This window comes from Amblyraja radiata, chromosome 18 (assembly GCF_010909765.2).
Source record: "Amblyraja radiata isolate CabotCenter1 chromosome 18, sAmbRad1.1.pri, whole genome shotgun sequence".
Taxonomy (NCBI): Eukaryota; Metazoa; Chordata; class Chondrichthyes; order Rajiformes; family Rajidae; genus Amblyraja; species Amblyraja radiata.
In genome coordinates, this window is record NC_045973.1 from 2,431,409 (window position 1) to 2,445,000 (window position 13,592).

The following is a 13,592-nucleotide window of genomic DNA, read 5'->3' on the forward strand; positions in this document are numbered from 1 at the left end:
ACCTACCTACCTACCTACCTACCTACCTACCTACCTACCTACCTACCTACCTACCTACCTACCTACCTACCTACCTACCTACCTACCTACCTACCTACCTACCTACCTACCTACCTACCTACCTACCTACCTACCTACCTACCTACCTACCTACCTACCTACCTACCTACCTACCTACCTACCTACCTACCTACCTACCTACCTACCTACCTACCTACCTACCTACCTACCTACCTACCTACCTACCTACCTACCTACCTACCTACCTACCTACCTTGCCCCGTGTAGCGAGCTACAGTGGAAAGCTTCATTTCACACGCTGTCCAAACAGATCAGATGATCAGACTTTACACAGAGAGTGGTGAATCTGTGGTATTCTCTGCCACAGATTACTGCCACTCTACTCCAAAGATCTTATAGCAGAGCTCCTCTATATTCTTTGCTCCACAGGGACTCTCTCTCCCCGTCTCCATGGCGACGTCCCGGGCCGGGACACGGCAGTAAGCGCGCTGCGGGTTGGCGGGGCAGCGCGCGGACCAATGGGAGGCGGGCTTGTTAGGCGGCCAGCAACGGGGGACGCTGGCGGTTTGTGACGGGACGACGGCGGGTGGAGGCCCAGGCCTAGCTCTAGCGGCCCCGTGTACTCTACACTACTCTCCCCCCCCAGCGGCCCCGTGTACTCTACACTACTCTCCCCAGTACTTACTGCGGCGGCGGCGGGTGGTGGCCCAGGCGGAGGCCCAGCCCTCCCCGTGTACTCTACTCTACCGAGCTCGCCTCTCCCCGTGTACTCTCCCCAGTACTTACTGCGGCGGCGGCGGGTGGAGGCCCAGCTCTCCCCGTGTACTCTACTCTCCCCCCCAGCGGCCCCGTGTACTCCTCCCACCAGCTCGGCTCTCCCCTCTTGTCTCCCCGGTACTTACAGCGGCGGGTTGCCGTGGAGACCAGCTCTACCTGGCAGCGGCCGGCGGGCGGGCAGCAGTGAGTGGGCCGCTCTCCCCTCCCCCCCCCCCCCCCCCCCCAGCCCCCCTCGTACTCACTCACCCAGCGGCGGGTAGTTGTGAGTGGGGCCGCTCGGCCTGACTCTCCCCCGACAACCCCGTGTTCTCACCGCGGCTCAGCTCCCCCACCCCCTGCTCTCACAGTGGCTCCGGCCAGCGGCGGGCAATGAACCTGGGGTAAGTTGTCAACTTTGCTTCACCTCCGTGTCTATGGTGGACAAAAAGTGCTGGAGAAACTCAGCAGGTGAGGCAGCATCTATGGAGCGAAGGAAATAGGCAACGTTTCGGGCCGAAACCCTTGGGTTTCGGCCCGAAACGTTGCCTATTTCCCAAGGGATTCGGCCCCGAAACGTTGCCTATTTCCCAAGGGATTCACCCCGAAACGTTGCCTTTCCCAAGGGATTCGCCCCGAAACGTTGCCTATTTCCCAAGGGATTCACCCCGAAACGTTGCCTATTTCCTTCGCTCCATAGATGCTGCTGCACCCGCTGAGTTTCTCCAGCATTTCCTTCTTAATAACCTCATCTATGTTTGGTGGCGCACAAGGTGGTGCTGCTGCCCCGGCGGGGAGCTCGGTGAGGAGCCTGAGTGGTGGTTCGGGTTTATTATTATTGCCCCGTGTAGCGAGCTACAGTGGAAAGCTTCATTTCACACGCTGTCCAAACAGATCAGATGATACTATACAACCCTTCGAGCCAGCACCACCATTCAACATGATCATGGCTGATCATCCCCAATCAGTACCCCGTTCCTGCCTTCTCCCCATATCCCCGTTATTTCTAAGAGCCCTATCTAACTCTCTCTTGAAAGCATCCAGAGAACCTGCCTCCACCTGAGGCAGATGATTCCACAGACTACACAAACACAATGTGTCTGAAGGAACTACCGATGCTGGTTTATATCAAAGATAGACACAGAATGTGACGTTTCGGGCTGGGACCTTTCTGCAGGCTAAAAGACTGCTGTATCTTTAGATCAATTCAATCGAAATAACTGCCAATAGGTACGAATACAAGCAACTGCAAAGGCTGGTTTATAAAACAACTGAAGGACACAAATACAATCATTTGCAGTGGCCAGAGTGAGGAGCCACAGTGGCAAAAACAGACACGGTGTTTCATGTACCAAGGTAAACTGAAAAGCTTTTTGTCGCGTGTTATCCAGTCAACTGAAAGACTATACGTGACTATCATGTATGCAAACTTTACAATCATGTTAGTGCTGGAGAAACTCAGTGAGTCAGACAGCATCTCTGGAGAACATGAATGGGTGACTTTTTGTGTCAATGCCCTTCTTCATACTTCAATTATTAACCAACATCTACAGTTGCTTGTGATCTTATTGGCAATTGTTTTGATTGAATTGATTGAAAGATACAATATGGGAACAGGCCCTTCAGCCCACCAAATCCATGCCGACTATTGATCACCCTTCACACTAGTTTTGTAATCCCATTTTCTCGTCTGCTCCCTACACACCAGGAACAAATTAAACTACAAACCCTTGGGGAAAAAATTGAGGCACCCAGAGGAAATCCAAGCGGCCACGGGAAAAACATACAAACTCTGCACAGGCAGAGTCCAGAACCAGGGGCCACAGTTTAAGAATAAGGAGTAAGCCATTTAGAACGGAGATGAGGAAACACCTTTTCACACAGAGTTGTGAGTCTGTGGAATTCTCTGCCTCAGAGGGCAGTGGAGGCCGGTTCTCTGGATACTTTCAAGAGCGAGCTAGATAGGGCTCTTAAAGATAGCGGAGTCAGTGGTTATGGGGAGAAGGCAGGAATTGGGTTCTGATTGTGGATGATCAACCATGATCACATTGAATGGCGTTGCTGGCTCGAAGGGCCGAATGGCCTACTCCTGCACCTATTGTCCATTGCAGCACCCGAGGTCAAGATCAAACTAGGTTCTCTGGGGCTGGGAGGCAACGGCTCTACCATCTGCGTATTATGTGTTGGTCTTTAGAAATTGAATTATTGTATTAAATCACACACATTGTACTGGATTGTTACTTCTTGCAGTGAATGAATGATTTCACATGCTAATGAACTACTTTTGAAAAACGGATGCTGGAATCCTGAGCAAAATAAGTACAGGAGTAACTCAGTGGGTCAGGCAGCATCTGGGGTGGGAATGGACACACAACGTTTCCAGTTGGGACTGAGGAAAGTTCTGAGGTATTGGTCTGAAGAAAGATCCTGACCTGAAACGTCAACTCGGCGGGTCCTGCAGTACTTTGTGTTTTATTTTAGAAAAACAGTTGTTACTTTGTGAGATTCAGATTCCTTGCCAGCATGGTTCCATATCTGGAGAGATAAATACAAGTTTGTTGGTGTTTTTGGGTGCATTGATTGGTTTCTGAAGTTCTTTGCTCTTCAAATAGAGTTAATGTTGTTGAATATCGTGTTATTCTGTAACACCATTGAGGGGAAGCCCTTCAAATATCATTCAGAACACTTCCTTCATGTTGTGCATTTGTGCTGAAGGCTCTGTTTTTAAATCCTGTAATAGGATTACTGGACAGTGACACAGAGGCACGGCCACGCGGATGGATGCCACTATGCTTTTCTTTGACATGTTTTACCCGGACTATTTTTGCAGGGCTTTGTATTCTGGTTGAGAAAATGGTCCTACTGTAAAACGTCTACTGGATTCTGGAAGGTTGTGGTCTTTGTGTTTTGCGAACATTAGGAGCAGGGATGGACCACTCAAAACTTGCTTTGCTATTGAATCTGAAGAAACGTTGCCTATTTCCTTCGCTCCATAGATGCTGCCTCACCCGCTGAGTTTCTCCAGCATTTTTGTCTACCTTGCTATTGAATCAAATCATGCTAGTTGAAGTTTAGAGTATGAAGTAAAATGGAAAGCATAATTCGAGGCAATGAGTTTACTATTGAAGTGCATATTAAAGGTTTTTTTTCTCTGATTTACCATAAATGAAGCCAAAAGAATGGGTTAACCAGTTAGCAGATTCAGTGAAGAAAAAAAAATTAAAGCCTTTATATATATAAATTTAATGTATATATAAACTGAGTTGTAAATTTCAAGGCTGTAAATTGGTTTGGATTTTAATTAGTAACGTAATCGACTGGCGCATTTCCACTCTAGTGGGATCCAAACAAAACAAAAGTTTAGAGCACAGTTATAAGGAATAGAAGTCGAATTAGGCCATTCGGCCCATCAAGTCTACGGTCGGCACAAAATGCTGGAGTAACTCAGCGGGACAGGCAACATCTCTGGAGAGAAGATATGGGTGACGTTTTGAGTCCAGACCCTTCTTCAGAAGAGGGTTAGGGTTCAGACGAAGAAGGGTCTCGACCCAAAACATCACCCATTCCTTCCCGCCAGAGATGCTGCCTGTCCCGCTGAGTTACTCCAGCATTTTGTCTCTATCTTCGGTTTAAACCACCATCTGCAGTTCCTTCCTACACATAAATAATCGCACATTTGCGGTAATATTTATGAACATTTTTATAGGAGTTTTTAAACAGCAATGTAGCAGTGAAACAATGGTTAAAGGCTGCTCAAGGATTTGTTGCTTGTTTAGAACTTTTTCAATCCTGATAAGTAGAATGCTGTGATGATTTTAAGATTGAGTACTGGAGAATGAAGAACCAAAGTTTCGTTCTGGGATGCTTGTTTTCTTCACCACCATCTGATTAGTGAAATCAATCATTTCTGACCTTAATAGCAGGTAGACAAAATGCTGGAATAACTTAGCATGACAGGCAGCATCTCTGGAGAGAAGGAATGGGTGACATTTCGGGTCGAGTCCCTTCTTCAGACGAAGGTTATGGTCAGGGTTCAGACGAAGAAGGGTCTCGACCCGAAACGTCACCCATTCCTTCTGTCCAGAGATGCTGCCTGTCCCGCTGAGTTACTCCAGCATTTTGTGTCTACCTTCGATTTTAAACCAGCATGTGCAGTTCTTTCCTACTGATCTTAATACCTTTGGTTTGCTTGAGGAATTCTATGTTCATTGTAAGAAAAGGAAGGGACAGAAAATCGATGTTCTTCCCAAGTTGTTCTGCAAACAAGAGCAACAATCTGTAGTTAACTATTCTCCGTTTAAATGATAGATGTAGAGCATAACTAGAGGGATAGAAGATATACATATTAAACATGTTACATGTTTGCTAGTAAAAACTAACAAGTTGTATTTGAGCCATTTGTACTAGATATTAGCTCAGTATATAAAAAAAGTGCAGAGATTATACTCAATAAGGACTTCAAACAAGAATGCCAGTTTTGATCCAACAGATTTCTGAGATGCATACTAACAATTTATGCTTGCTTGTAGGGATGGTTTGAAACTTGAAACACAGCTTTTGAATGGAAAGCCTAAGTTAATTTTAGCACCTTTTGGTAAGTGTTAAATTTAGTCGTTTTTAAGTGTTTATAATTCATTCGTCGTCACTATTTTGGATGCATTGACGCTATATTTTATTGGCTGAAATAGGGTAATTGTATTATATTTTGATCTTCCTCTATGAAAATACAAAAATATTTCCATGTCATGTAACCCAGTGAAGAATAGTAAGTTTTAGTAATGTGTATTTAATCTAAAATATTTTTTTTCTTGGTTAAATCTTATTACAGATGTTTCATCAAAAGAAACTAAGAAGGTAAGTGGTCCTAATTTCCTTATTTGTATGTATATTGGTGGGGAAAAAATCCCCTGCCATTTCCACATTCTGATGCATCCATTCCCTTTCCATGATAAAACAAGGCCTCTTCTAGTTTAGAGATACACATGGAAATAAGCTCATCGGCCCACTGATACAGCTTGGGGCAAAGGTCCTTCATCCCACCGAGTCCACGCTGACTATCCATCACCCATTCACACTGGTTCTGGTTGTGAATGAATTTTAATTGTGTTCATGTTCACCCCCAACTTGTCTTGTTGCTGCCTATCCCTAGCCTCTAGTTAAAGTAGGTCCATAAAAATATGTACTCCTTCTCCCCTATAAGGCAAACATTTAGTTTGTATCTCCTGATGTTGGGAGGTTTGATTGATTAATTGAAACAGGCCCATCAGCCCGCTCATCTAATTAATGCTGACCGTTGATCACCTGTTCTCACTAGTTCTATGTTATCCCACTTTTAGTCAGGAGCTCGAAACCGAAGCAAGGAGAGTTTATTTTTATTTGAAAAGAAATGTTTCACTGACTAGGACTTTATTCCTTGGAGTGGAAGAGGCGGAGGGGGGAATCTTGTAGAGGTGTTGGAATCGCAAGAGGAATAGATAGAGTGAATGCCATAGTCTTTTTTCCAGGGTAGGGGAATCAACAACCATAGGGCCTGAATTTAAAGTGAGATGGGGATGATTTAATAAGAACCCGGAGGCAACCTTTTCACATAGGTGGGTATTGAGTGTTTTTGCCACAAGTAATGAGACAGGTACAATAACATTTAAAAGTCATTTGGACAGGTAGTTAGGAAAAGTTTAGAGAGATATGGGTCAAATGTGGGCAAATTGGACCAGCTTAGATTGGGCATCTTGGTGGCCATGGACAAGTTGGGCCGAGCAGCCTGTTTCCGTGCAGTATGTCTCCGTCAATGACTGAATTGAAATGAAGGAATAATGCCATGGTTAATCGAGAAAGATGTTATAGATACAGGTATCTAAACAGAGAGCCGGGCAAAGTCATTATACGGGAGGATTGTGTTGAATACATTAACATGGAATATTGTGGAAATAGCACATACAAATATTTAAAATCTTGACTGTTGGAGCGGGTTGGATAAAGAAACGAATTGGTTAAATGGAACCAAGATTGAAACAAATAAAATATTGGACTTTATTTAACTGCATATTATTGAAGTGGTTTTCATTCTGAGGTGCCACATCTATTCATCTTTGGCTCACAAGAGAATTTAAAATTTAACCTTTGAACGTTCAATCATGTTGTTTCTTGTAATACTTCATTCACTGACAGATGAAGTACAAGAACAGGATAATCCATCCACTGAAGTCGAAACAAATTTTACAAGTGGCTTCACCTCATGAGAACAATTCCAAGAATGAGAAGCCTTTGTTGAAACCTATTGTAACCAACACTAGTGTGGCCCCTGGGAAAGGAGAAAGTACAGAACTCGTCACAGAAAAAAAGGCAGACGACAAAACTAAACGCAATTGTGAAACAATTCCCAAAAATGGACAACCTGGAATTAAAACTTCCGTGAAGAAACTTGGCATAACGAAGCAACAGCCACCAAAGAAACAACAAATCACATCTGATGAATTAAGAGAGAATTTGGTATGTCTGACCCAGGAGCAACTTCAACAGATTTTGGCATCTGTAGGCCAAGCTAACAAATCTTCCAACCAAAAGCAGGAAAGGGACAAAAGTACAAAGCCAGGTAGGTGTTGTGATGATGTCCTTATTCATCCAGCAGTTTTCTAATTTGGTCTGTCAAATCTTCAAACATTTTCACACAAAGGGTGGTGGATGTATGGAACAAGCTGCCAGAGGAGGAAGTTGAAGCAGATACTATCCCAACATTTAAGAAGCAGTTAGACAGGTATATGGATAGGACAGGTTGGGAGGGATTTGGGCCAAATGCGGGCAGGTGGGTCCAGTGTAGCTGGGACATGTTGGCCGGTGTGGGCAAATTGGGCCGAAGGGCCTGTTTCCACGCTGTATCACTCTATGACTATGATTTGCTTTTCTTCATTTGCTTTGTGAACAACATCAGACCTTTGATTGAAAACAGAAATTGCTAGAAACACTCAATAGATCAGGTGGCATCTGTGGAAAACGAAACGTAATGTTTCAGGTCAAAGCCTTCTTCAAATATGAGATTAAAATAAGGAAGTGTTAAGTTGTAGAGAAAGTGACAGCAGGGATAAGGGAATAGCTGTACAAGGGTTACAGAAAAGGTGACAGAATCCGATCCAATCATTCAGACTAGACAAGGCATAGAAGGATACTCACCTAATGTGGACGTGGCATTAGTTTGAATGGGCAAAAAAGGTTGACATCAATGTGGTGGGCTGAATGGCCTGCTTCTGAGCTGTGTAAAATCATTGATATTGCAGGTTATTGTCCATAGGTTTTGGAGCAAGTTCCTAAGATAATTATTTTCCTCAGTTATTGTACATGTTGACTGCTCAATTGTAACTTATTCTTATTCTTGTTAAGTCATCAAACATTTTGCACAAACGTAGTACTATTGCTGTGTGAATGATTGCTATATTATGACAAGGGCATGTCGAGGAATCCTCATGCTTGGGACGATTCCTCTACCAAACACTTTGAAAGTAGCGCTGTAAATCGGTACAGGAGTTAAATATCGATGTTGGATCGTGATCAAATTGTGAACCTACAATAGGATCCGTTTACAACAGCGAGAACATTTGAAGAAATATATTTTTATTTTTCAACAGGTAAAGGAGCTAAAGAAACACAAGCAACAGATGAGGAGCTGAAGGGGGATAACCCAACCTCGCAGAATGAAGTTGGCTGCAACAATAACAAGGCCACACGGGGCAATAGTTCATGCCGGGATTCACGGGCATCCCAGACATCTGGAGTAGTTGTTGCACAAGCAAACATTATACAAACTGAAAACACTGGTAATAAGTAGGTATCTGAAACAGATCAAAAAGATTGTCTTTTTATACACAGCAGATCCAAGTTTCAATGTCATTATCCCAACTGCAGTGCAAAGTAGCCCAGTTGATGTATACCACAGCAGCTCATACCACTCTGGTCAGGAAGCGCTTGGTGACAATCAAAGCAGAAAATGCTGGAATCACTCAGCAGGTCAAGCAACATCTGTGTACAGAGCAATAATAGAATAGAATAGTTTCTTTATTGTCATTGTAACATGAACCATGTACAACGAAATTGTAAAATGTCAGCCAGTCAGTGCACCATTCAAACATTTCTAAAAGCTAACGATACATACAAGGTAAAATATTTAAAAAGATAAACAACTAAAATAAATATCATAAAAATAGCACGCATAAACACCCAGCCCTACATCCTTCTGTATGTATGTATCGCCCCTGCGTTCCTTGGCGGCTACATTTAGTGCCTTTATAGCAGTGGGGTAAAAACTGTTTTTAAGTCTGTTTGTCCTTGTCCTTGTAGATCTGTACCGTCTGCCTGACGGTAACAGTTCAAACAGGGAGTGTCCGGGGTGGGAAATGTCCTTTATAATACTCTGGGATTTTTTGATGCAGCGGGAACTGTGTAAGTCCTCCAAGGTAAGGAGAGGGCATCCGACAATCCTCTGGGCGTTGTCAATGGCCCTCTGGAGCGCTTTCCTCTGAGCCGCTGTGCAGCTGGTGTACCATACGCATACACAGTATGTTAGGAGGCTCTCAATGGAGCACCGATAAAAGGACAGCAGCAGTCTCTGAGTGATGTTATTCTTCCTGAGCACCCTCAGGAAGTGCAGTCTCTGCTGGACCTTTTTCAGCAGCGCAGAGGTGTTCACGCTCCACGTCAGGTCCTCCTCAATATGGATTCCCAGGAAGCGGAAATCCGCCACCCTCTCCACACAGTCCCCTCTGATAACTAATGGTACCATGTCCGTTTTATTCTTCCTGAAGTCTATTATTATCTCCTTGGTCTTTAAGGTGTTAAGGAGCAGGTTATTTTCTCCACACCACACTGTCAGCTGCTCCACCTCATCCCGGTAGGCGTACTCGTCCCCCCCGGAGATGAGTCCCACCACCGTAGTGTCATCCGCAAATTTGACAATGGTGTTGCTGTGGTGGGCGGGGATGCAGTCATGTGTGTAGATGGTGTAGAGCAGGGGGCTCAGCACGCAGCCCTGTGGAGAGCCGGTACTGAGGCTGAGGGCCGTGGATGTGTGATGGCCCACTCTGACTCTCTGGCTGCGACCCGACAGGAAGCTATTTATCCATATGCAGGTGGAGTGTGGAAGTCCCAAGTCCCCCAGTTTGTCCACCAGTTTGTGGGGAAGGATGGTATTAAAGGCAGAGCTGTAGTCCACAAAGAGCATCCGCACGTAGCTCCCCCGCTGCTCCAGGTGGGACAGTGCAGCATGGAGAGCTGTGGCTACAGCGTCCTCTGTAGATCTATTCGCTCTGTACGCAAACTGGTGGGGGTCAAAGCTTCGGGGCAGGAGTGATGTGATGTGACCCCGGACCAGTTTTTCAAAACACTTCATCACCACTGGTGTGAGTGCGACTGGCCGGTAGTCGTTGAGGCTGGAAATGTGGGGTTTTTTTGGGCAAGGGGACTATGGTTGCGGACTTCAGACAGGGTGGAACAGTGGACTGGGCCAGAGACTGGTTGAAAATCCTCGTACAGACTCCAGCCAGCTGGTCAGCGCAGTCCTTCAGCACGCGTCCAGAGACGCCTTCGGGTCCAGTAGCCTTCCTTGGATTGATGGCCCGCAGCGTGCGCCTCACCTCATGCTCCTCTATCTTGAGGGTTAGGCTGCTGTGGACCATGTGGTGTGATGTGGCTGTCTCGGGTGGCTCCACTTCAAAGCGAGCAAAGAAGAGGTTCAGCTCCTCTGCCAACGAGGCGTCACCTTCAGCAGCTCCAAGGTTGGTCTTGTAGTTGGTGAGGTACTGGATCCCCTGCCACACCTGCCTGCTGTTGTTGCTGTCCAGGTGGTCCTCTATCTTCCTCCTGTAGTCTGATTTGGCCTCTCTGATGCCTCTCTTCAGGTTAGCTCGGGCCGTGCTGTATAAAGCCCTATCGCCAGACCTAAAAGCGGTGTTCCTCTCTTTTAACAGCTGCTGGACCTCCCGGGTCATCCAGGGCTTCTGGTTGGGGTAGACCCGGATGCGTTTGTCCACTGTGACCGTGTCCATGCAGTTTTTAATGTAACACAGTACGCTGTCTGTGAACACCTCCAGGTCCCGGTGTTCAAACACATCCCAGTTGGGATTAAATTAAATTTAATGCTTTGGGTTGCAAACGCTCGATCTGAATTGGGTATAGAGAGTAATTGGACACCTTTTACAATTGAGGTTACATCCAGAATAAAATACATGTACTATAAAAGAAAACCAGTGATGGAAGGACTTGTTTGTGCAAAGAATCTCAGAAGAATATACCAAAACCTCTAGTCCAATATCAGTTTTTGGGAACTTAGTTGAAAGATATGATTGAAAAGAAAATTTGCAGTGTCAGATTATTCTACATTTGGAAAGGCAGGCAGAGTCGTCATGGATTTGTTTGAGGGAGATTTTGTTTGACTAATTAGTGTTTTTTGGACGAGTAACTCAATATATTGAGTTTGATGGTGATTTTGATGGTGAAGATGGTAGCCTGAGGCTTCAGGATGATACTGACCAGTTGATAAGATAGGCAGCACAATGGCAAATTAAATTTCATCCTGAAAGTGTAAGGTGATGTTTTTTTTTGTGTGGGGGGAGGGGGGAGTGGGGGTAAAATATGGGTGGGACCATAGGAAGTACCAACGATTATTGAGGAGCTCCTCTATATTCTTTGGGAAGTACAGGCACTGTGAAACAAGATGACTTTGGTGTACTAATCTAAAGCTACCAGAAGGTGGCAGCACAGGCAGGCATGTAGACTGGTGTTGGTCTGAATTAGCCACAGCAAAGCGTGTAAAAAAAAAACAAGGCGATCTTGGTACAGCTTGACAAAATGTTGGTTAGGCAACACCTGATACATTGTGTGCATTTCTGGTTGCCACACTAGAGGAGGGATGGGATTGCTCGGTGAAACGTGCAGAGGAAATTTATACCGATGTTTCTAATGGAGGGGTCTTTCCGTTACGAAGATAGATTGGAAAATACTGAAATATTGAGGAAGGGTCCCGATATGTCACCAATCCATGTTCTCCAGAGATGCTGCCTGACCTGCTGAGTTCCTGCAGCACTTTGTATCTTTTTGGGTATATTTTCTCTGTATGCAAGTCCAGTGCTTGAATTTGTTTGGTGGTCATTGCAACCAAACAAGTGGCATGGCTTCCTGTGATTATCTAGAATTGGTCAAATAGTATGTTAGACAATGACCTTGGTCTGCAAGGCTACATCTCCTTCACTTTAAAATTAAAATCAAATCTTTTATTAAAACAAAGTAAGACAAATATCCCTTCTTTATGAACAGGGCGCCTTTGAGCAGCGCCATTCAAACGAAAGATGGTCTTTTCGGAAACTTGGGAGAAAGAGAAAATTCAAAAGAACAGCTGGAAGCCAAAAGAATCCAGTGGAAAAAGGAATTAGGTACTTGATGATAAATTTCTAAATTTCACCACTTATGACAAGGGATTTGATATTTGAAGAAAATGTTAGATTCTATGATATGTTTTTCTTTGCAAATTGTCTTATTTTTGTTAACAGTCCTTTTTTTGTCTTCCACTGCATAATATGAGCTACAGTTCAGTTTAGTTTGTCACGTGTACCGAGGTACAGTGAAAAGCTTTTGTTGCGTGCTATCCAGTCAGCAGAAAGACTCGATAGCATGCAACAAAAGCATTTGAATATCTGCTTTCGATCCAACTGCAGTTAAACCACACGTCTGCTCTTCACTAATTTGACTTTTCCGAGTTTCCACTCGAGCAAAAACATTAAAAAATATTTTTTAAATGGCATTAAAACTTTGTTATGATTTGATTTTTGGGATCAATAATACTGTCTGGCTTATATAATTAACAATATGTTTGGTTGTTGTAAATCTAGATGAACAGGTGGCTTTAAAGAAACAACTACAGAAAAATAATGAAGTTTCAGAATTTTCGGAATGGAATCCATGGGGAAAGCGAGATGCAGGGGCACCTGTGCGATCCAACACAAAGAAAATACTTGAAAACATTAAAGGAAAGGTAAGGATCAACAATTGTTTAAATGTTTTCTCTCTTCCCCCCTCCTTTTCTGCCTGGTGTCGCTCCTTTAAACATAGAACAGTACATCACAAGAGCAGGCCCTTCAGCCTAAAATGATGGTGCAGGACTCCATGCAAGTTAAACTGATTTTCTGTGCCTGCACGTGATCCATATCCCTCCATTCTCTGCATATCTAAAAGCTTTTTAAACTCTTATTTGTTTCTCTATGTTTAAGAAGGAACTGCAGGTGCTGGAAAATGTGACATATGACAATAAAACACTCTTGACTCTTGAATAATAACAAGACTGTACACTGTGTGTGTCTGTGAACATAAAGGCAAGATTCCTTAACACATTAAATGTGAGAAGGCAAAATCTACCCTTTACTTTTGCACTAGAGTTTCAAGAGAATACTTTCTATACATATTTTTCACAGATCTATTTGGTAGTTTATAATGATTTGACAATGTCATGAATTTCAAGTGAATTGCTGAATCCATATACTCCAACACACATGATGGCATGATATTAATTGGTTGTAGCAATAATGCATTACTACTTAGCGGAAATATATCCTCCTGATGCATTGAAACTTAGATTAGCATCTAAACAATTGCCATGCGGAAATGTTGTAGCGATGTAAAACTCTAGTTCAAAATCGTCAATAGGATAAGTGTAAAATGGCCAGTGTAGATTTGATGGGCCAAAGGCCTGTGCTGTTTCCCTCTGCTTATTTCTCTCAAATTTGCAAGGAATGATTTATTTTCTTTTAGTACAGCCAACAATAATATAACCTTTCTAATAT

General features: G+C 43.9%; 1 protein-coding gene across 2 annotated transcripts in view; it reads left to right on the top strand.

The window, feature by feature from the left end:
• Positions 1–534: 534 nt before the first annotated feature.
• ccdc66 (coiled-coil domain containing 66) overlaps positions 535–13,592 on the top strand; it is a 38,601-nt gene continuing 25,543 nt past the window's right edge. Inside the window, exons 1-7 of one of the 2 annotated variants that reach the window (XM_033036571.1) lie at positions 535–1,178; positions 5,304–5,368; positions 5,603–5,628; positions 6,943–7,366; positions 8,394–8,589; positions 12,073–12,188; positions 12,645–12,787. In XM_033036571.1, the coding sequence (XP_032892462.1) occupies positions 1,168–1,178; positions 5,304–5,368; positions 5,603–5,628; positions 6,943–7,366; positions 8,394–8,589; positions 12,073–12,188; positions 12,645–12,787 (981 nt within the window). In that variant the 5' untranslated portion in view covers positions 535–1,167. The remainder of the gene's footprint in view (positions 1,179–5,303; positions 5,369–5,602; positions 5,629–6,942; positions 7,367–8,393; positions 8,590–12,072; positions 12,189–12,644; positions 12,788–13,592) is intronic. The other variant, XM_033036572.1, reaches the window with a different exon arrangement.